Raw genomic sequence first — 24,258 nt, forward strand, 5'->3', positions numbered from 1 at the left:
TTGCCAGGTGAGCAAGTAAGGGCCACTCAGAGCTTTAGATCCATGGGAAGCAGAACTAAGCATGTATCTGATGAATGTATCTTCAGGCTGAAGCCAAGGGCATTTTCGCTTTGAGACTCTGTGGTGTCTATTAAGAGGGGACAGCTGACTTTTCTTTTTTCATCTGTGAACACATATGTATTGCTGCAAAACAGTTTGCTTCTTCAGTGAACACAGTCTGATTTGACTTCTGCAAAAAGAGCATCTGGAGTCTTGGCTGTAAGATTTGCCAAATCATGAACAAAGTTATCACAATTTAGCTGCTAAAGCTGGAGTGCAAGCTCATGGTGCTGCAGCCTCAACAACGTAAAGCTGTTAGAGAAACGAAGGCTATAACCATGGCATGTTAGAGGTGCATTCGGCCTCAAGAGGGCCTGGTATTTGAAAACTAGCATTTTCACCAAAGATATATCAGTGAGCCCTGGCTGGTTTTGCTCAGTGGTTAGAGCGTTGGCCCACGGACCAATGAGTCTTGGGTTCGATTCTGGTCAAGAGCATGTACCTCAGTCGCGGTTCATCCCTGGCCCTGGTCAGGTCGTGTGGGAGGCAACCTGGCAACCTGTCCATGTGGCTCTATCACGTCGATGTTTCTCTGCCTCCCTCCCTCCTACTCTATCTGATGATAGATGGAAAGATATCCTCAGGTGAGGAATAAAAAATATGTGTGTCTATAGATAGATAGATAGATAGATGTACGTGTGTGTATATGTGTATATATATATATATATATATATCTCAACGAGAGTATAATTCTCGGTTATGTAGAGGTTCTCCTCTTTAGGTCTCCCTTCAGTAGTCGGCTCCCACAATAGATCAGACTACAGGTTACAGATTTATACCCTCCATTTTAGGATCACCATGTCCACCTGAGCTGAACACTTTCCAGAACACAAGAATGCGTCTGTGATGTGGGGGTATAAGATCCAGGGGGTGGGATCTTGCGACATTTTACCAGGGGATTTTTCCACCTGCCAGAAAGGCCAGCGCCACTTTCTGGCTGGTGACCCCCAAGCCCTTTCTTGCTGGGCCCTGATTGGGGCCCTTGGTGAAAGCTTTGCAACTGAGTCAGAAGGGAGACTAAGAGATGAAGTCCCCCCGTGTCTGGGTTGAGGTGGGCCTGCTCGCTGTCCTGCCCCCAGACGCCTTGCTGTGGCCTGGTCCCACCCACTCTGCCGGGTGGTGGTCTGCGTCCTGATAGTTCTCCACCCCTAGAATGGTCTCAGGCCCTGCGGCTCCGTGTGAAGGCTGTGGGACCTGCAGCGTCAGCACCAGGCCTCGAGGGTGAGGTTGGAACCCTGATCCCACTGGCGGTCCTCCATCCCCCTGCCCTAACCGGTGTGAGCAATCAAGCATGGGCCCTTTATGGCGACTGCTTTTCCTGCTTGCTCATCTGTAGCCAAAAAAGACAGAGAGAATAGGGTACCCAGCCCTGGGGAATGCTTCCTCCCCAGGGAGGCAGGATTACCTCTTGGCTGTGTCGCCCTGAGATCTCATTCTCTGTCTTACTGAGACCCGCATGGCCAACAGTGGAGCCAGCTCCCAGCTTCGTCCGGTGGTGAGGTTCCTCCCGACTGCCCTTGTTTTAGAGAGACCCTGCTTTTCCTTGTCAGTTTTAATCACTGAAAGGGCACACAGCAAACTCATACAGGTGCTCTCTGGGCATGGCAGACCATTTCCTCAGCTTCTACTCTGCACTTCTTGGTTATTTTGTTTTTGTTTTTGTTTTTTTTTACAGTGAAACATAACAATTGCATTTGAAAAATGAATGTTTAATGAGCTTAAACAGAAGAAACCCATTTTCAACAGCTCACACATCGTGCCTGTAAACTGCTCAGCAGCGCTTGGAGGGGACTGTCCCTCCCCACCCACCCTCCACGACATGAGGCCTTTCTGCTTCCCTGTACTTCTTGTTGTATGAGGTATTGGGAAGCTTTCTGAGGAGGATTTGTGGGCTTCTGGTGACCAGCCTGCGAACTTGTATATCGAATAGAGAGGGCCCACTAGTAACTGCGTAGAAAATGCATCAGGTGGGAGGTTAAGAGCTCTCTGGGAAAATGCAGACACCCAGTGAGGGAGTTCATTAGTTTATTCAGCTAGCCTTGATTGAGCTCCTACTGTCTGCTAAGTATGCTCCATGTCTAGGGTTACACAGGTGAGGAAGGTGTCCCTCCCTGAGCACCTCCCTGTCTAGTGTGGTTCAGTCTGTCTGGGGGAGGGAGATGGTCAGTGGGAGAAAGGCACAGCAACAAAGCAAATAAATTACAAGTGTGGGGTGTCACGTGACTACATTAATAGGCTATTTTTATGGGGTTTTTTTTGAGGGTGTATTTTTTTGGTCATAACAACTGTCTGAACAGATCCAAGGTAATCATGACCTCACCTCACCCGTCACCTGTGTAATTGAGGTATCCATGAAGCCCTTACTTCCTTCAAACCTGCGAAGAGGTAACCGTGCCGACCAGTGGCCCATCCCACAGCCAGGAAGGGGACTCCTTGCATGGAGAGAACTAGAGCCACGTAGGAAGTTGCCTTTTCGCGGGGGTAGGGGTGGTAGCAGAGGTTTGCCCAGATGGCCAGGGGTCCCTTATTGCCCTCAGAGTTTGTGTTTTGCTCCCAGAGGTCTTTAATGTGACCTTGGGGTGCCAGTGTGCAGCCAGGGTGGAGAGCATCAATCCCATCTAACTTGCTCACCTGCTACCGAGGCCAGGGGGTCACCTTCCTCATTGCATGATGGTACTAACTGTCAGCCTAGAGTTGTTCCCTGTGGTCCCCACAAACTGACATGGGCCTTTGGGCTAAACTGCTGGCCCAGGTTATCCCATAAGGGGATCAGCCATGACCAATTGGTGCTGCGACCCTACCCGGGCCTCACTGGCCAGCAGAGACAGCAGCGTGCCCGGAGTCCAGTTTTGGTGAGGTTCTGACATTTGCCGCCCTCCCTGCCCACTTTAGCCCTCTCTCCCAGGTGCGTTGCTCCCCAGGCTAAGGAGAGAGGTCCTCCTTCCAGAAGTGCTCGTGAAGGTGCCCTGAGCACAGCTCCCACCTCGCCCTCACTCTCCTGGGGTCCCCAGAATGCTGTCGGCTGGGAACATGGCAGAGCTTTGGCCAGCTGTCAGCATGGCCCAGCTGCAGGGCCCGTCTGCTCCTAGTCAGTCAGTGTGGGTGGTTGATCTCTGTTCCTGTCCTGAAAATGGATACTCTAGAAATACTGGGCCCGAGTCCTGCCTCGTCTCGTCCTCTCTCACTCCAGTCACGTGCTTTTCTGTTGATTTTTTTTTCTCCCAGTTACTTTCCCCTTAAGTTCTCCGTGTAAGTGGGTTTATTGTAACTGCCGCTGTGACCAGCCCCGGGTGCCAGAAGACACACTGACTAGCACTCACGGGTGAACCGTTGGTCCTGATGCTAGGTGGATTCATTTGGTCCAAGTATGTACATCCAGGCACAGTTTGCCATGGGTTACGATTCTTGCTCAGGCAGAGCTGAACACTGGAAAGGTGTATCCTGAAAGGCGAGTGTTGAGTATGAGTCACACTGGCCTCATGAGTGCTTGTGGCCAGTGTGGAAGGGCCCGGGGTGTAATTGTCAGACAACAGGGAACCGAGGACGCAGTCTGAGGACCAGACACAGACTGTTCCATGTGATGATGTCGGCCCATAACGCTGTTGATTTGAGGTCTGTCGGTCTCTTACTGGGTGTCTGCTTGGTTAATAAGGGGGCATGCTATTTTGGTCCAAGGCTAAGTAGTCTTGTCATTAAAATATGCAGACCTTGCTTGTTAACTATGCCTGATGATAAGGAGTTTGCATGGGGATGGGCTCAGTTTATGAGGCAAACGGGGTGAAAAGTACCTGGTGAAGGTGGCCCCCGATCCTCAGCCTTCTCTTCTAGCCTTCCTTCAGGCGGGCTTTCTGAGGATGGAAGGCAAGGGGGAGAGGTTGTTACGTAACTTGGAAGGATCTAGAAGGGCGGCGGGAGGCAGAGATGAGTACGACCTGTGTTACCACCACGGGGCATGCCCTCGTGCAGCGAACAAGTCCTGATTTTATGTAGGAAGGGCTGCACCTCTGTTTTCACGGTGCCCTGTGTCGGTTTCTTCATAATGACCGGCGGTAGCTCCTTCCAAGCTCTGGACCTCCATCTCAGACAATATGCTTAATTCCACTCATGAAAAGGGGAATCACATCCACCATATTTCAAGGAACAGGTGGGCATTTGGGTTTTGTTTCTGTTTTTTTCTCTTTAAGGAATCCAGACTGTGTTTGTGTGTATGTGTGTGTGAGAGAGAGAGAGAGACAGAGAGAGAGACGCCTGGTCCACTCATGAAGAGATTATCAAATGTACTAGCTTTTAAAAAGCAAAATCTTATACATGTATAGGAAGATATATTCTAGTTTGGTTATTTTCTAAATAAGCACCTCTCTTTTCCAGCATAGAAAGAGCTGCATGCAGGTTTGTAATCGGAGAATTGTTAGATTGTGTGCTTTTGTGATGGACCTATTTTTCCAGATGAACACCCTGGTCTGAATGTTGGCCGAGAGCCTGTGGGGTCCCAGGCTGCCCCGCAGGGGCCGCACGTGTTCACCATGGGATTGGATTTGCTTGGCCTTTTCAGTGGAGTGCTCCCGTGCTGCTCCTGGGGTGGTTGGGGACTGGGGGCAGTCCCAGAGACTGGAGGAACTTGAAAGATTGTTCATGGAATTCCTTGGTGGTCATCCCTCGGATCCCCCTTGATGGTGAGCTCCTTCAGGACAGGAGTCACGCTTGGGTCAGCCTCGTGTTCCCACCAGGCCAGGTTTGCCGTTGGCATAGCCGAATGGGTGGGTGGAGGACGAGTCACGAGGATGCACCTGCTGGCCTTGCTGGGGCCTTTGGTTGCACCTTTACTGCCCAAGGAGCTGACCACAGGGCTTCCCAGTGGACTTCTACGAGGGGGGTCCTTGGAGTTGTACAATGGCTTGAGTCACCCTGGCTGCAGATTGAGCAAAACAGCTCTTCTACTTGCATCTGTTGAGCAAAATGTCTGTTTTACTGGTCACTTGAAAATGCTATGCTATTCTATTCTATCTAAAATGCTACTTGAGGAAAACTAAAAGTTTGACAGAATTTGTTCAGATTTCCAGGATCTGAAACCTATACGTTTATGTCTGCCTGTGGATAGAAGTGACCTCTAATGACAATGTAGGTATGCATACTTAAATCAGTATTTCACTTTTGAAATACTCAGAACATTATCCAGAGATAAACAGAGTAAAAATCATTTTAATCACTACCTTTTGGCTGTGGGGGAGATACTCCCAAAGAACAGTGCACAGAGTCCTGGGGGGACTAATCTTTTAGGTGGCCAATGCATCAGCAAAGGTGACGCATGAGTGAGTTATGCCTAGAGGGGTGTAGGTGTAGAAGGACCAGTGTCCCAGGTAGGCGGAGGCACAAGGCATCTTGGGGCGACCCTGCCATAGACTGGTATTGGGGGTGGGGGCAGAGCTAGCACAGCCAACCTGATCCTAGTCATTTGAGGGGAAGGGCAGGTCAGGGTACAGCCCCAGAGGAGGACACTGGAGTGGCAATAAAAAACCCAATAGCTACAATGGCAGTGATTGCCCTGTGCCAAGACTTTGTGTCTCTATGTTTCTTAGTTACTCTCATTTTCCCATTTCATAGGTGAGGAAACTGAGGCTCAAGGATTAAGGAGTTTTCTAAGGCTCCAAAGTCTCCAACCCCCAGGATCGAAATGCAACTTTGACCGGCATGCATGCCTCTTTGTGGAATTGCACTGACCTTGGAATGAGGAGCAGGGCCTGTCCCTGAGAACTGTGATGGGCAGTGGTGTGACTAACTGGGCATCTGCCTGTCCCGCTGGCACTTCATGCCAGCCAGACCTTAGGACCTGGAGTGGCCAAACCTCAGCTGGTGGCTTAGAAGCTTCAAAGTCACAGCTGCAGTTGTTGCCACAGGGGGTCCTGGAGACTCCCGAGTCCCTGGAGTCTCAGGGCTGCACAGATAAGCCCTGATGATTAAGGAAGGAATTGGCCACCTGTAAAATTAGTTCCCCATCCCCTCAGGCCCCTCTGCACCTTTGCAGGTAAGATCGGTGTCTCCCTGTAGCCATTGCCTTCGGTCTAGTTGACTGTTGGGAATATGGCAGTACACAGAAATGGAAGTTTAATGTGAGTTCATTGTAGAGCTAAACTTCAGGTCTTGCCAGAGGTCCGTGTGTCATGAAGACATGGAAGGTGATGCTGGGGAACTCTTGGTTCTCACATGCTGACGAATGAGGGTCTGAGAGAATTAGGCCAGATGGAGGAGGGCGTGTGATGAGTATTTTAGAAAGCATTGGAATATCAAAGATTAGAGAAGGCTTTTAGAAAATTGATGAAGCCCTTGTGTAGTTTGCAGAAATGATCTTTCTGATTGTCTCATTTTATATTTTTTTGTTCTTTAGAACAAATTAGAACATAGTTATAAATGCATGTTCTTACTTTTTTTAAAAAAAATCCTCACCTGAGGATATTTTTCCATTTATTTTCAGATAGAGTGGGAGGGAGGGAGGGAGGGAGGGAGGGAGGAAGAGAGAGAGAGAGAGAGAGAGAGAGAGAGAGAGAGAGAGAGAGAGAAACATAGATGTGATAGAGACACATCAATTGGTAGCCTCCTGCATGACCCTGACCAGGGCCTGGGACATACCGCAACTGAAGCACATGCCCTTAACTGGAATTGAACCCATGACTTTTTGGTCCATGGGCTGACTCTCTAACCACTGAGCCAAACCGGCCAGGACTAAATGCATGTTCTTAATTTGTCAACTGAAATACAAAATAGACTTATCCCTCTAATTTTAGTCCCTTTTCCCCCAAAGTAATGAAAGACTCATTCAGTACTTTCAACAATAAAGATAAATTTAAAATAAATAAATAAGGAAGACCCAGTCAGATTTTTTCTGTCTACACCCTCAGTCAAATCACCACTATGAAATGATGGTCGTTGTTCCAATGAATTTACTGAAAAGATACTGCCACCCCACCCTGACCCCCTCGGTTAACTGGCACCTGTTCTTATCCCAGTCCAGCAAAAGAAATGAGGTTGAGGTGCTTGGCAGTTCTTCAGCAGCGGACAAGATAACTGTCTTGTCGAAACGTGCCGCATATGTATTCTTGCTGGTCTCTGGGAAACTCCCAAAGGAATAATGTCTTCCCTGTTTCTAACTGCTTTTGAAATCATGGTCATCCAGAGACCATAACTTTTTTATTGCATCCTAATGATTTTATTGTACCCTAATTGAGATTTTATTTAATATGGTTTTAAATTTTAATATTTATCAGCTAACTGGGTACAGATTACTAATATTTGAATACTTAACAGTATTATGTAATGCTTGAGAAAAACTGCGCGGTACCCAAGTTGTATAAGAGGCACCTTGTCTGTTTTTGTCTTTTGGGGGAAATTGCAGCATAAAAAGGATCAGTCACTTCCCTAATTACCAAAACGCAGCCCTATAACTGGGAAAAGGCAGGATGGGCCTGGCATTCAGGGTGCAGGCTCGGAACACAGCAGCCTCTTACAGACAATTTTTGTCTGATCTTTTTATTTTTAATGAATTTTGTTTCTTAGAACAGTTTTAAATTTACAGAAATGCCTGATCCATTTCACAATGCAGTTTTAACTCCCAGGTTTCTCCCTCTCTCTGCAGACGCCGCCTCATCTCCCAGAGATCGTCCTTGGAGACCCTGGAAGACATTGAAGAGAATGCCCCTCTACGGAGGTAGGTTTCTGGTGCTGCATTCTCTCTATATAAACCGCTTGCTATACAAGATCACAGCCAAAGTTTGCTTTAAAAAATTTGTTTAAGTTCTTGATCTACAGAATTAAATTTTTTAAATGACCTTCTGATCCCCAGACTCATAGTTTGGAAACCCCCACCCTGAGGACCTTTAGAAATAGAAAACAATTAGGAATTTACATATTAGAGTAGCCCAGTTTGCACGGGGATTCGGGTGCTGTTTTCCTTTCATCTTGAAAGCTGCCGCCTGACCAAGAAGAGCCCATCATGGCCCAACTTTTCCCGGTACAGTGTCACAGTCCTGGGCTTCATTAGGAGGTGCCCACAATGTCACCGTGTAGCCAGTTGCCGAAGAGACTCTATTAGGAGAACTGTGAGTGTTCCCTGGGGGCTGAAAGTGGTCCATTTCTCCCTGGAGATTACAGAAGCGCTTTTGAGACATCTTTTTTTGGGTGACGGCAGTTGCTGAGCTGTGTGCCTCTGACTGGCAGCTTTCCCTCCTCTGATCCGGCACCTTTCCACAGGCCCATCTGCACCGCAGTCCCGCCGGCCCTCCTTGGTGGAGGAGACAGTACTCACACGCTGCATCTTTCCTAGTCCTCACTGCAGCCCCCCCCTGTGGCCAGCATGGGGGGCTCCGCCCTGCAGAGGGAGCTGCTGCAAGATGGGATGCTGGCTCTACAGGGCATGCGTGGCAGGGGTGGAGGGGAGGCCTGTGGGAGGACGTGCTCCCCTCAACTCGCACCAGCTCCTCTGGATGTGGGAGTCCCGGCTTCTCCCTTTGAGCCCGGGAGGGTGCTGATGTGGAGGGAGGCATTGCACCCTGCAGCCGGCTCCTTCCCTGCCTCGAGCTCCACTCCTAGGTCCTGGGTGTTGTCCACAGACCACCTGGATGGAGGAGGGAGCATAGACAGGCCTGGGTCTGGCCAAAAGTGTCAGGTGACCCTGAATCTCATCACAGACATTATTCCAAAGAGAAAGCCAGGGCCAGACAGTTTGATTTTCACTTTTGAAGTCTTTATGGGAACGGTTGTGACCTCTGGGTCCATCCTAGGTGAGTGGCATGTAGCGTTTGGGTGCAAGTATTCTTCCATCCGGCACTGTTTTAAATGATGGGAGAAGGGCTGTTTCCTTGGCGTCCTACAAAACGCTGCATTAAAAATCAAACGAGGGAGCTGGCGCTGCTTCAAAGTAATCAGCGCGCATGGAAGAGAAACGTTCTCAGGTGGCACCAAGTGGCTTTGGCATTTGAGCAGGTACCACAAATGGAAAAATCAATGAATAGAGCTGAACAGCCCCTGGTGTTCCTGAAGGCTCCAGAAGCCAGAGCTGTGAGCGCAGTGTTGTAGCTGTGAGCCAGGGAAACCGGGTTAAAAATGTTACTCCCTCTTCGGGGATTCCAGGTGGTTAAGGGGCCGAGGAGGGGGTGGGCACTGTGTTCCTGGTCACGTGTCCCGCCACCCCTGTGCCCTCCTCTCAGAATCTGTCCAGGCTGGTCTCTGCTTCTACCCTTGTGCCTCTGATAGCACAAACAAGCAGAGTAAAACCGGCTTATCTCCCTCAACTGTAACTTCATCCAACTCTTACAGAATGCTCTACCGAATTTCCAACAAATCTTGTATAAATACATTTAAAAATAAGACAGAAATCAAGGGAATATAGGCAGTTAAAAAGTCTTTATTTTCCCTAATGGACTTCTTTTTTAATTAAAAAATAATTTCTTAGGAAATTACTTGTCCCTAGGAAATAAAATTAGCATGGCATAGTAGGAAGGGACCTTAGTTTAGGAGTCAGGGGAGTTGAATTCTTGGCCTGATTCTCCTGCTAACTGGTTATGTGGCCTTGGAAATTCACTTAGCTTCTCTGGGGCCTCAGTTTTCCCGTCTATAAAATGGGAGGGGCAGATTGGCTGATCACTGAGGTCCTTTCTAGCTCCCCGATTCTGTGAAATGAATAAACCATTAATGACACTGAAGCACTTGGGGAACTGGGGGCAGAAGCCTATTAGCTCAACTTGCCTTTACACTCAGCACATTGACCAAATGGCTCCGAGGCATCTATTAAAAACCTTTTGCATAATTAAGTGTATCCTGTAATCAGTGCTAACAAGAAAGAGCTAATCTTTCATTAAATTAGTTCTTCACTTAATTCTATCCTAATTTAATTTTGCATCACTTAAAGTGTATGTTTGTAAATGGATATTTACACGGTAATTCAGAAGGTTTCGAAATTAATTCGGTCTTTGCTTAACCTGCCACAACCTGAGTGCTCAGTCTTCCTGTTTCCTTGGCAATTGTTGCTAATGCCACAATTCTCTTAAAGCATTTCTTAGGTTCCCTGGTGGGTTAGTTGAATGCTTAAAAAAACCCAAGACAACAAACAGCTCCTTGAAAGAGGAGCCCATGCCTCTAGAATTGGATGCTGATATCAACATAAAGCACCTTTGTTAGGTTCTCCTTTTGCTTGCTTTTCTCTTGTGCATCACAGTTTGTTAGTAAGTTTCCTGGGTTCTACCTACAACTCCAAGACCTGAGCATTTACAAGGAGAGGGTTCATAGATTGAAGTGTTTCCACTTGCCTGGTGGTTACTTAGTATCCTAGAAATAAGGACCTAGGACTCCCTACTTGTGTCCAGAAAAAACCTCAGTTCATCTGTGGCACATGTGGCGGCCATCACCACCTGCCCCAGTTTTCTAGTCTGTCTGGGTTGGTGGGTGCTGGTTGGTGCTCTATGAAGTGATTACTCTACTCTTCCTTCCCCTGCTGGTGCTGACAGTCACTTATGGCTCTTTTGCTGACTTCCAGTTTCTGCAGGAGCCTTGGGGATTTTGTTCTCAAACCTCAAGGGCAACAGCAGCTCTTTCCACAGGCACAGGAGGCGGGGAGCCTCCCTCCTCGGGGCTGGGATTGGCCAGCTTCTCCCCACGGGGGCAGGACCGGGAAGGCACCTTTCACAGTCTTGCTCTGTGCCTGCTGTCCTCAAACTGGCTGGCTCAGCAAGCTCTCCTTGTCCAGAGATTAATGGAAGCACACCTTTACACTGCGTGTTTCTGGAATCTTCTGTGTGTGAGAGAGACAGTTGGGGACCTTGAGTGACTTGCAGACTCAAGCATTCATTTCTGGAGGTAGAACTGGGGCAGTTTGGGGTCCTGGGTCTGCTCCAGAGAGCTGCTCCAAGAAGGCAGAATGAGGCTCTATCCCCTTGAGCCCAAAGAAGACTGATTTTGGGTTTAGCAGCCTGGAGTGGGGAGTGGGATTGGTGGGTGCTATCTGCTGTTCACCCCCTTCCTGAAGTCTGCAGGAAGCATCTACTAAATGCCCTCAGGCAGGGCTCTGCAAGTCTGCAAATCTTTATTTTTTTATTTATTATTTTATTTAATTTTTCCTTTATTGATTTTAGATAGAGAGGAAGTAAGAGGGAGAGAGAGATAGAAACATCAATGAGAGAGAACATCAATTGGCCACCTCCTGCATGCTCCCCACTGGGGATCGGGCCTACAACCTGGGCATGTGCCCTGACGGGGAATCGAACCGGTGACCTCTTGGTGCATGGGTCGATGCTCAACCACTGAGCCACACCGGCTGGACTGACTGCAAGTCTTAAAATAATTTATTTAAAACCAAGAATTCATGATCCTTAATAAGGACTACAGTTTTAACAATGTAGGTGGCAGGTAGTAACAAAATATTCACCTTTTGTAGCCAAAGGTTTTGATAATCAAGACACCTAAAATGTGTAGATGAATATTTACGTGTATGTACAAATGCATGAACGTGCATATTTGTATTTGGCCATGTCACTTGACAGTTTATGAAGCTCCTGTACACATCATTGCATTGACTCTTCACAGCAATGCCAGGGAAGGAACATTACTGGTGATCGGTCAGGGTCTGAAGTGAGTTTAGGGTGAGGGCTGGGAGGACCGTGGTTTCTGCTGATGCATCGCACAGGGCCACACAGGCTGTGGACACTGCTCTGAGGTAGTGGACATGACAAGAAATGGACTTTCCCTCTCCTAGACCCAAGGCCAGGGGAACCCCCTTTTCCTGATGGAAGTCACCAAATACCTGATGTCATGTCTTTGCTTCGGTTGGCACTTATTCACTAGGATTGTCTGCAAGTTAAATCACATCTTAAGTTGCTATTTCTGATGAAAAAGATATTCCATGCCCTCTGGGAAAAGACTTCCAGAAAGACTGCCCTTCCTAGAGAGTGGATGAAGGGGTTTGGGGGGATGTACACCCTGAGGTCTGGACCAGGGGCATCACCTAATTTCCCCTGAGCTCGGCCATTGGGGAATTTTAGAGATTGGAGTTGCTCTGCGGGTCTGTGATGCTGCCCATTCCCTGGCCCTGTGCCTGCCCTGCCCCACGCCCCACCTGCCCGCAACGGCACCTTCTTGTTGGGTCACCTTGTTATTCTTGTACCTGAAGCCTCAAAGTCAGAACTGACTGAACTTGGGGGTGGCCCCAGCCCAGACCTCGCAGTGGCTTTGGGCAGCTGGGCACAGCTCTCCAGATCTTCCTCGCTGAGGCGTAAGTTCTCGGGTCCCCACTTCCAGTGGCAGAATCAGCCCTTGGGGCCCGTGGTCAGAAAGGTCGAAGTAAACAACAAAATTTGGTAGCAAAATCCAAAACAGAAAAGGCTCAGTTTCCTTTTTCAAGAAAACACTAAACTTCAGACTCTTGTTTGTTGGGTGTTTTGCCTTTTTTTTTTTTTTTTTCTTGTTATTGCAGCTGTGTGACTTAGACTTTGCCAGGTAACTCTGGAAAAAAAAGTACACAAATGCGATCTTTCCAGCCTGTGGGCTGTTCTGTTATCCTGCAGGGTGAGCACGTCGCATATTCCAGGGAAAAAAAATCATTGAATTCAATTCATTTTGTTCGGCATTTATTTAAAATTTATCTTAAAAACAAAAAAGAAAAGAAACAGCCACTCGCTGGCCTGTGAGTCCCAGGCAGAGCAAAGCTGTGACTTCTAGGCATAGGAGTCTGGGAACTGAAGGCAGTTTAGGCCAGAGTCCAGCTACAAAAGAAAAATGAGTCAGGGTTGTTTTTAAACTGAATTTTCCAGTGTTGTTTCCCCTCTAAATCTTTAAATTTATAGTTTTCTGTTCCCATTACCTGTGTTGATACAGGAGGGTTTTTTTTAAGATGACAAGAAAGACTAATGTCTTTGGAATCCGGGTAGGTAATGTTATTATAACTGAGGACAATAGTTTTCATTAGCTGGCTTTTCAGGGACCCATATAAATTATTATCAGTATTATCAAGGAAGTTGTCTGTCGCTGGGGTTTTTTTAAGCTTCCTTGCTTCCAGCCATATTGTCCTCATTATCCTTGGGGTGACTCAAACCGTTTGTCTGGTCTTTCCTTCCTGTCTTTGTGTGGAGATGTCTCAGCTGTCCAGCGGGCAACTGACTGTATTTTTGAAATGACTTTATTTTTCAGATGTCGAACTCTCTCAGGTTCGCCCAGACCAAAGAACTTTAAGAAGATTCATTTTATCAAGAACATGCGGCAACACGATACGAGGAACGGCAGGTACCACTCTAACAAGCTGCCCGTCAGCCTCTCAGTTGCAGGAGGGGAGGGCCCAGTGGGGACGAGAGGGCGACCGTTTGAATGGCCAGACCCCAGTCGAGTGTGAAGCCCAGGCTGTCATGATGAACAGGACCTCCCGTAACCTTGCCAAGTAGACTTTCCATTCCCCTCCCACCGGAATCATCCAAAGAAGTCTATAGAAAATAATGCTTCCTAACACTGACCAGAGGCTTGGTAAGATGTTGAGATTAACCACAAATCAAATTTTTAATAGTACTCAAATGTATTTTTTTTTTTTTTTCTATCCACACCCGAGGACATTTTTCCATTTTTTGTTCAGGTAGAGTGGGAGGGAGAGAGAGGAACAGAGAGAGAGAGAGAAACATCGATGTGAAAGAAACACATCGAGTGGCTGCCACTCACACAACCGACCAGGGCTGGGGACAAACTGCAACCGAGGTACACGCCCCTAGCAGGAACCGAACCCGGGTCTCTCAGGACCGCAGGCCGACGCTCTAACCGCTGAACCAAACCGGCCAGGGCTCAAATGTATTTTTATATAAAACTTTGGAGAGAAAAGCAGTTGAGTTTTTGTGTTTTGTTTTTCCCTCTTTTTCTGCTTTACTGGGTTTGTTTTCTGTTTTCACCAGGGCCGTGTGCCTTGGTCAGTGAATGCCCCGCCAGATCCGTGCCTGGACTCGGTCTAGGCGCTGGCTTTGAAGCTGCCGGAGAGCAGAATCAGGGCTTTGCCAGGAGGTGCTCCCAGGCGCTGGCTCGGACTCCCGGGCTGCCAACATCTGGAGCACCTGCTTCTTCAGCTCTTCGCTTACTCTTTCGGAAAGAGCTGTTAAATGATTATTATCGTGGTTGAAGTTTATACGACCTAGATATTCAAACTCTCCTGGTGACAAATAGATCAGAATCATTATTGCTGGCATGTCTGTGATTGAATGGCTAAGTCCATTCATGGCAGCCCAAGGAACAGAGCTCAAGACTGTTCAGGGTCCCCTGGTGCTCGGTACCCCAGTATACCCCTTAGGGACAGCTTCTCTCTACTAACCTGTGACCTGGATAGTGGCTTCTCTTGAATGGGAGCGTTAGAGACACCATCCCAGAACAGAGGTCCTGTGCAAAAACCATTTTTTTGGATCTCCTGATTTGCTGCAGACCACTGATAATCTACTCTGTAGCAAACAAAAATGGCTAAAAGGTGTTAGACTCATAGAATGATAGGGCACCACTGTGATTTGGTGTAAAACACGTTGTACAACGTGAACAATAATGATTACAGTTTATAAAGACTTGTTTTTTTATGTTTACACCTACTTTTTAAACCTTAGATGAGTAGAGAACATAATTGTATGCCTATTCAGTGATTTAAGAATAGCAAAATTGAGCTCTTTTGTCAAATAATTTTTACATAGTCAGTATATATTATTATTTTAAGTACAGAGCTTTTAGTTAAATACCCACCTGTCATTTGTTAAGTAGACTGTTCTGACTCTCTCCCCCTTACTCTCTCTGTTAGAGTTGTTATGCCTTATACATTTAACTACCATGTTTGTCTTACCTTTTGTAGCTCTTAATTACTGAATCTAAACCTTGCTTATGCCATGTTTAGTATAACTATTCATCCTTTATTTACATTTGTGTTTTTATCCATAATCTCTTTAACCGTAAAGCAAGCATGAAAGCCTTTCATTCCTAAATAACGTCAATGGCAAAGCCAAAGGAGTGGGCTACATTAATAGTATTCCCCACCTCTGGATGTGGTCAAGGATACAGGGCAGATAACCACTTGGCATGGTTTGGTAGTGAGAGGATGTAGCTAATAAAATATTTGGACTAATGGGCCTGCCAGGGGACATTACAGAGTCGCCTTCCCCAGCAAACCCTTGACCCAGGAACAATATAAACAGTCCGGAAAGCATGCAGTTGCTGGCAGTTTTGTTGGGGAATTTTCTGAGGGAGCCAGGAGAGACTCTTAGCTTATCTGAAGATCTGAGGACTGGAATTTAGGACAGGAAAGCAAGCTCTCGCAGCTGTTATGGGAGCCACAGGCTGGAGGCTGTGGCCGGTGTAACCGCCCAGGTGAGAAGTCCTTTTCCTGTGCCTCAGGAAGGGCGCTGTTGGAGCCCCCCTCCCCTGTCTGGTTTGTGAGCAAGGATGGGTTGTTCTTGGGTGAGAGAAAGAACCCAGGAGGACGCCAGGAAGAAAATACGATTTCTGAGGTGACAGAAGGAATTGTGGTCAAGAGCTGATGAATGGGAGGATGTGACCCAACCTTTGGAGAAAGAGAAGGAGCGTTGCCGAGAGCAGCAGGCTGTCCTGATGGAGGGTGGCTGGGGACACATGGATGAGCTCCGTCCCACAGTGGTGGGGAGGAGGGATCCTGGCGGAGCATCCAGAAGTCCCTACAGGTGCCATGGCTTGTGTGTGGGGGGGTGTCTCCGATTCCCCCACTCCGCCCCAAGGAGGCACGTTCACACCACAGGAGAGGGACACACTTGCAGGAGAGTTGGTTTGCCTCGACTCAGGTTTGCCGGCCCTCAGGGAGAAATGAGGCTTTAGGGAGGAGGCTGGAGGTGTTCGTTAAAGATCTAGAAGGTCGTACTGAAAGCAGGATGAGTACTGCTATGCTCACCTCTCCTTGCACCCGGGGAAGAGGGACTGCAAAGGAGCCTGCTCCAGCCCCGACTTCCGCCCAGCAAACAGCGTGCCCAGCTCCCAAGCCTCCTTGTGACCTCGGACCAGTGCGGACCAGCCTCGCAGACCACAGGCTGAAGCTGGGGGCCCGCTTGCTGTTCTGGCTCCGAAGGCCCTGGTGTTGAGGCTCCTCTGTTCCCAGGCCTGCCGACCATGTGACAGAGGCACCAGTGCCTGGCTCCGCAGGGACCCGAGGGCAGCTCACAGGATGGGAAGGGAGCAGCTGTCTTGAGACATGATGCCCGACCTGACTGTGAGTGTTAAGCACAATTTAAGGTAGAAAGGGGAAAGGAGAATAGAAACTGAAAACCAAATATGATAAAAGCCAGTCCTTGTGTTATTGGAAAAACAAATAAAAACCTAAGTCAACTTCATGATCAATAATATCAGGGTAGCTGCTTGGAAATAAACCTTGGGACCTCGGCCATCTCCACCTTCACCCAGTCCTCTCTGCGACATTAAACAAGTCCCAGCTGGCATGAGAAGCAGAAGTGAGCCCTTCAGTGGACGTCTTGGTTCTGATGGAGGATGGAGTCGACTTTAAGTCAGACGGTCTTCATCAGTCTGGAATCAGTGAATTCTGTGAGTCTGGACTGGGGACCTGCCAGAAGGCTTTGTGTGTGGCTGTCCTGCCGAGAACCAAGCTGAGAGTGTTTGAAAGTATTTGGGAGACCTTTGGGCCAGGTGGAACTAAGGATGGAGCCTGGACACAGATGACACACCCAGCAGTGGAAGCTTCAGCTCTGCTGCTAGAGGCAGACGGTGAGAGAGAGAGAGGAAGGGAGAGGGAGAGAGAGAAGAACCCATGTGAGAGAGAAACATTAGTCGGTTGCCTCCCATATGCACCCTGATTGGGGAGCTGACTTCAACCTGGCTATGTGCCCTGACTGGGAATCGAACCAGTGACCTTTCAGTGTATGGGATGATGCTCCAATCAACTGAGCAACCTGGCCAGGACTGTGAGAGTTCTTTGTTGGCCCTGCTGGGCACTGCATGCATCTCCTAGCAGGTGGGGAAGCACCAGTGGAGCTACTGCACTCAGTTCTTTTTCTGCCTTAACACAGACAGGTGGGTGATGGGGGAGTCATGTCGGACTTGAGAGTTGGAAAGAAAGTAATGCGTGGCTAGGTGTTGGGAAGACAGATCTCAGGAAGTTCAGATTAAGAAGTGGATTCTTGTGGCTGTGACCATATTGCTGAAAGGGATTATAAAATTATGATCATAAGGTGATAATGGGTGTATTTGTTGAGTGCTTACAGGGTGCCAGACTCTCAGTACTTGATAGGCCTTGTTTCATTAACTCAAGTCAATGGGTATTTATCGAGTAAATGAGTGGAAAGACCTTTTAAATGAGTTTCAGTGTTCAGGGCCACATCTTGAGAAATGGAAATAATTTAGAAATACACATAACCCTTTGAGACAACTTTATGAGGAAGCTGTTACTATTGTGTTAGGCAGAATAATGCTCCCCCCCCACAAAGATGTCCATGTTGTATCCCCATGATCTGTAAACATTAGATTATGGTCATGGGGAATTAAAGTAACAGATGCAGTTTAGTTTGATGATCAGCTGCCCTTAAAATAGCAGGATTATCCTGGATTATCTGGGTGGGCTCAATGTAATCATAAGGGTCCTGAAAAATGGAAGAGGGAGACAGGAGAGTCAGAGTTAAGGGGATACAATGTGAGAAAGACTCAGTTGTCCATTGCCAGCTTTGAAGATGGAGAAAGAGGCCACGGGCCAAGGAATGCAGCAACCCCTAGGGCCTCTAGTGGGGACCAGCTGTACTGACGCCTTGACTTTAGCTAACCCTGTGAGACGCATTTCAGAGCTCTGACCTCCAGAATGGTAAGATAATAAATTTGTGTTATTTTGCCCTGGCCGGTTTGGCTAAGTGGTTAGAGCGTCGGCCCGTGGACCAGAGAGTCCCAGGTTCGGTTCCCGCTAAGGGCACGTACCTCGGTTGCAGTTTATCCCTGGCCCCGGTTGGGGTCCTGTGGGTGGCAACCACTTGATGCGTCTCTCTCACATTGATGTTTTTCTCTCTCTCTCTCTTCCTCCCTCTCTCCCTCCGGCTCTATCTGAAGATAAATGCAAAAATGTCCTCAGGTGAGGATAAAAAAAAAATTTTTTTTTAAAGTTTGCGTTATTTTGTCACTAATTTTGTGGTAATTTGTTACAGCAGCCACAGGAGACTAATAGACTCCTCATCCCAATATGCAAAGGAGGAAACTGGAACACTTAGCTAGAAAGTGGGGGGTGGAACCTATATCCAGCCATCAGATTCCAAAGCTCCTTCTCACAAGTGAAGGGGGGGAGTGTGGGAGATAAAAATCCATGCACTGCCAGACAGCATGTTGTAGTGGATTTTGAGAAAACTCTCTATTGAATTTGATTTTTAAAAGTCATCAGCTAAACACCAAGGACTGATAAAAAGAGTGGCAAATGTATAAGAATACTGTGAGGAAGACTCAAGCCCAGATGAACTAAAGATTGATAGAAAGAAAAGAAAACTGGAACTTGTCTACGTTGCTGGTGGGAATGTAAAATGGTGCAGCCACTGTGGAGAACAGTTCTGGGGTTCTTCAGGGAGTTAAACATGAAGTTACCATATGACCCAGCAGTTCCACTCCAGGTTCCATACCTAAAGTAATTGAAGAGGAATTCAAACCGATACTTGTAGCAATGTTCATAGCAGCAGCATTCAAAAAGAAAAAGGTGAAAACAACCCAAATATCCAGCAACAGGTGAACGGATAAATAAAATTGGTGTATATGTACAAAGGAATACTAGCCATAAAAAAGGAAGAAGTGCTGATATATGCTACAGTGTGTATGAACCTTGAGAACATTATGCTGACTGAAATAAGCCAGATACAAAAGGTCACATATTGCATGGTTCCATTTATTTTTTTATCCTCACCCGAGGACATTTTTGATTTATCTTCAGAGCAGGAGGGAGAGAGAGAAACATCGATGTGACATCAAGTGGTTGCCACCCACACGAGCCTAACCGGGGCCGGGGACAAACTGCAACCGAGATATGTGCCCCTAGCAAAAACTGAACCCAGGACTCTCCGGTCTCTAACCGCTGAGCCAAACTGGCCAGGGCTTGCATGGTTCCATTTACACAAAATATCCAGAATAGGTAAATCCATAGAGACAGAAAGTGGAGTAGAGGTTACCAGGGCCTGGGTACAAGGGAGTTATTGCTTAATGGGAACAGAGTTTCTGCTTGGGGCAATGGAAAAGTTTTGGAAATAGGTAACATTGTGAAAGTACTTACTGATACTGAATTGTACACTAAAAATGGGTAAATGGCATATCTTATGTTATATGTATTTTATCACAATAAAATAAATAAAATGCAAGTGATAGCCATGGGCTTTTAAAACCACACTCAGAGGAGGGAGGGAAGGGATGGTTGATAATATAAGGACAGAGTGGATGTCAACTGTTGCCTAGTTTTAGCTTCTTTAACAAGTGGAACTATGATATGTAGACTCTACACAAAGCAATGTAATGGGCACACAGTAGGCACTCAGTAAGTGTTTATGGAATAAATGAGTGAAGAAGCGGTTTAAATGGGTTTCAGTCTTCAGGACTAGATCCCAGGGAAGGGAAAGGATTTAGAAATACAAATGATAATTAAAACACCATAGAGAATAAAAGAAGTTCTAAGTGGAATACTAGATAAATGTTGCCTTAAAAAAGTCAAAAAGAGACCAAAGTAGTAGCAGAGGGTAAGTTCTAACAATGCTGGACAAGCAAGCCCCGAGCTGATCGCTGGTGGAGTTCTGGAATGGATGATTAGACAGAAGGTTTGGGTGCTTTCAGAAAAGGATGGCAGTTGCCAACAATCAATATGACTTCCCTGAGAAAGACTCGTGTTAACTTCTTTTGATGGAATAACTAGGTTAGTACATCAGGGGACTGCTGTAGACCACGTTTGATTTCAGCAGGAGTTAGACTGCTCCTCATTTTAGCATATCTCAGTGGACAGCATGGTGAACGGGGGCGAAGTGATGGCGGGGCTGGGGGACCGGCCGCCTGCGGGGCAGTTGAAGAAAAATAGCACACGGCATCCCTTGGGCATTATCTCCTCTTGCGATGAAGGCCGGCCAGCCAGCCTGGTTGCGGGCCTGTAGAGGACCCCGAGCCGAGGGAGAGAAAGAGAATGTGTGACACGGAAGAACCAAGACTCAGTTGCTTCACCAGCTGGAAATGCAAGGCCCAGAGCACCGGGACACCATTTAGCAAGGGTAAATGATTTACAGGACAGGATAGAGACTTTGCAGAAGTTCATGTGAAAAAATACCTTGAAATTGAGATTAACCGTGTGTTCCGCGGAGGCTACCAGTGAGATGTAGCTGCAAAGTGAGCTAACTTAGCTTGTCCTAATGGAAGGATATGGCACGGAAATGGATCGCCCGCGTCCCCAGCCAGGGTCAGTTCCATCTGTCCTGTGTCCGTCGGCATGAGGGTCAGGTTTTGAGGCATCGGATTTGTATCGGGATGGCCCTGTGGCGGCAGACTCGGGTTTCCTGAGCCCCTTGCTTGTGGAAGGCAGAAGGGGTGACAGGTGACAAACGGGAGCAGACAGATCCTGTCTCATGTCACTGGATCACCTGTATGCAAACAGCCGTTTTCGGGAAGGAAACACGTGCGGGCAGACAGCAGGCACCCAGGAAGCCGGTCCGAGCCTGGAGGACGCAGCGAGCCCGGCGCCTCCAGCGGGTGCTGACGCCTGCGCGCTGCGACTGTGGGCGGGGAAGGGCGCGTCGGGGACTAAAGCCAGCAGAGGTCCTGCTTCTCGGAGTTCGGGCTGGTTGGGACGCTGAGATAGGGGGTAGGTCTGCTGCGGAGGAGACCGAGGCCGCCGGGGGTGGAGGCCGCCGGGGGTGCCAGGGAGTCTCTTGAGCAGAGGTCTGAAGCCGTGAGGGCCCGCCCTGTGCAGGGGATTACGTCCGGGCGATGGGACAGCGATTGTGGAGTCCCTGAGGCCAGAAAGTGTGGGGTGTGCCTAAGGGACTACGGGGAAGCCAGAGCGGAAGTGCGGCTGGGGTGGAAAGAGGAGGAGGAGAGGAGCCCGAGCCCCGGGAGGGTGGATGCGGAGATGTCCGCTCTACAGTGAGTGAGGTGAGCGCCGCTGGGGGGTGCCGGAGGAGGTGCCGCGGGAGGTGCGCGGGGAGCGCCGCGGGGGGAGGGGGAGGGAGGGGGGCGGGTGCCTCGGATGGTGCCGCGGGAGGGTGCCGCGGATGGTGCCGCGGGTGGCGCCGCGGGAGGTGCCGCGAGGGGAGGGGTGCCGCGGACGGTGCCGCGGACGGTGCCGCGAAGGGGGGGGTGCCGCGGACGGTGCCGCGGGAGGGTGCCGCGGATGGTGCCGCGAGGGGGGGGGGGGTGCCGCGGGAGGGTGCCGCGGACGGTGCCGCGGGAGCTGCGGGGCGGAGAACTGATGCGGCTCTGTCCGTGCGATCGGCGCTGCTGAAAAGCTGTGGACCGCTGTGCTGGTTGCTTCTTTTCAACCAGCTTGACGTGCAGGAAGTCAAATGAGTCACGGAGGAAAGGTCCAGGGGTTGGACAGAGTCTTCCCTTGATGGTTCTGTTTCAGTTCTCTGCTGGGTGAGAGGCCTGGGAGCCTGGAGGGGACCCGCCCTTGGTCCCCGCCAGTGGCGTGCAGTGGCCTGAGAAGAGAACGGTAATCACCTAGCCCATGGCTGGGGCCGGGCCACCCTGCACGACACCTACCGGTGCTCCCTGGAAGAGCGATAGGGGAGGGCTCCAGAGGGGACCTCCTAACTTCTGTGACAGCACGCTCAGCTTGCCACCGCTTGGATTATGTCCCCTCCACCCCCCAATTCTTATGCTGACCTCAGGCTGTGACCTTATTTGGAAACAGAGTCACTGCAGATGTATTTACTGAAGATGAGCTTGTCCTGGAGCAAGGGTGGCCCCTAATTTCATATGACTAGTGTCCTTAAGAAAGGGGGACATTTGGAGACACTCCCCTCCCCCGCCACATACACACAGAATGCCAAGTGTCCGTGTGAAGGTTGGTGTTAGTTGTCACAAGCGAGAAGCTACCAGTCGCTGGGAGGGAGGCCTGGAGCAGATCCTGCCCAGGCGCCCCCATCACAGGGCCCTGTCACCTTGCGCTCGGGCTTCTGGTCTCCAGAACTGCGAGACGGTCCATTCCCACGTGTGAGCCACCTGGCTGGGCCCGCCGCTGTGGAGCTCACACACCCTCTGTTCTCTCACCGCAGTCATGAGCTCTGCTCTCCTAGTCCCTCCTCCCTGCTCCTTCTCTCCCTGTCGCCTGGGAAGCCCATCCACACCCTGGCCTCAACTGTCACCGTCTTCACCAGCCCTAGGCCTCGGAGCCCGAAGACGGACTCCCTCACAGGCTCAGGTGGCTTCTCGGGAGCTGCCTGCCAGCCTCACCAGTTGCTACGCAGCTCCACCCCCCGCGATGCGGAATTATGTGTGCAGTAATTGCTCGGTTAAGGGGAGAGGTTAGTAAACATTGGAAAAAAATACCCGCAAAAATTGCATTAGTTGAAACATTGTGCTATAATTTAAGGCATATTGTTGATCATTCATTCAACAGTCTTTTGATGTCAGGCCTTTTTTTTTCATGTAGGCCCAGGGACTGGGGTCTGTCTTGTGCTGTCAACTTCACATATGTTTTTTAATCCTCACCCGAGGATATTTTTCTATTTATCATCAGTTAGAGTGGGAGGGAGGGAGGGAGAGAGAGAGAGGGAGAGAGAGAGAAACATCAATGTGAGAGGAACACATCTAGTGGCTGCCTCCTGCACGACCCCAACCAGGGCCGGGATGAATCACAACCGAGGTACGTGCCCTTGTCTGGAATCGGACCAAAACTCACTGGCCTGCGGGCGACGCTCTAACGGCTGAGCCAAACCAGCCAGGGCAACCTCACATATCTTTATACCCACCCACTGCTGCCATGTCCAGATTGGACTTTTAAAAAATGACCTATGAATCTAATTGCAACGTTCTTTTGGATTTTTATAATTTTTTCTTATCTTCTATAGATGTCTTGCCCATACCTCAAATGCAAAAACATTTTTGGCGACTTGTCTTGTTTGATTATTTTTTAAAGCATTCAGCATTTTAAAAAATGGAAGCATTGTTCCCTTTTCCCCCACTTTCATTTGTGTGTGCAGTCTCTCATGAACAAGGACAAGTATAAGTGACAAGTACAGGTGGTATAAACGGTTCGGAGACGTACATAACTGACTCTCAGTAAGGGCACAACTCAGTGTGGGTATTCTAGAAAACAGCCTCCCAGCCTGAGCTGGAATGCCGGGGGTGTTGGTCCCAGTGATTTACAGAGGGGAGGGGAGAGTCTGGTGGGCCTGGCAAGTGGAGGTCAGGGAAGGGAGTTTTATTGCATGCTCAGGTTCTTGAATAGGTCTTATGCTCTTTCTCCCCCCAGCCTTGACTCATGCCATTTCCTCTTCCAGTGTATCTTTTCCTTGTAGCCTGATTGCTGTGTATCCCTCCTGCCTTAGTCTAGCTGCCACTTCCTCCAAGAAGCCCACCTTGTTGTCCTCAGGCCAGGTCAGTGGTCCCTCTGATGTGCTCTGTAGTGCCCTCTGCTGCTCCAGGCCAATCATTTCCTGTGTAAATATTTCCCACCCAAAGTAAGCTTTGTAAGGCTGGAGCCCTTGCTGGGCCCATTCATTATCAGATCTCAGCACCAACACAGTGTTTTCCATAAAGTAAGTGCTCAGAAAATGTCTGTGGAAGGGAGGGAGGAGGAGAGGAAGATCATATAATTTGTTTCTCAGAAATCTTTCACTACTCCCTGCATCGTAGGGTAAGGTACACCTCAGCAGGCAGAGAAGGCCTATGCTGTTGTAGTAGCAATATTAGTGGTGATTAGTAGTAATATTGGCAGCTGTGGAGATGGTGGTGGTATGAGCAGTCATGATATGAAGACTAACACCTCCACTGACGATAATACCACCAGCTTAGCATAGATCTGCAGGTGCATTTTCCCACCTGATTTGTGCCAGCTCCAGGCCCCCAACCCCCTTTGCAGCCTCACTCATCACTGTGTGGGTCGTGTTTCCCGTTATCCTGTGCTCTCCCTTCCCTGTTCTCACCTGTTGGAATCCCACTCCTCCTCCAGGAACTGACCCGGATCCCAGGCCCCAGCCCCAC

General features: G+C 48.8%; 1 protein-coding gene across 1 annotated transcript in view; it reads left to right on the forward strand.

Annotated features, from left to right (window-relative positions):
* The window catches only part of CABLES1 (Cdk5 and Abl enzyme substrate 1), a 102,790-nt gene that overhangs the window by 36,345 nt on the left and 42,187 nt on the right, over window positions 1-24,258 (forward strand). The window contains exons 2-3 of the mRNA XM_036244956.1: window positions 7,727-7,798; window positions 13,267-13,359. Of these exons, the coding sequence (XP_036100849.1) occupies window positions 7,727-7,798; window positions 13,267-13,359 (165 nt within the window). The remainder of the gene's footprint in view (window positions 1-7,726; window positions 7,799-13,266; window positions 13,360-24,258) is intronic.

This window comes from Molossus molossus, unplaced genomic scaffold (genome assembly GCF_014108415.1).
Source record: "Molossus molossus isolate mMolMol1 unplaced genomic scaffold, mMolMol1.p scaffold_m16_p_6, whole genome shotgun sequence".
NCBI classification, from domain to species: Eukaryota; Metazoa; Chordata; class Mammalia; order Chiroptera; family Molossidae; genus Molossus; species Molossus molossus.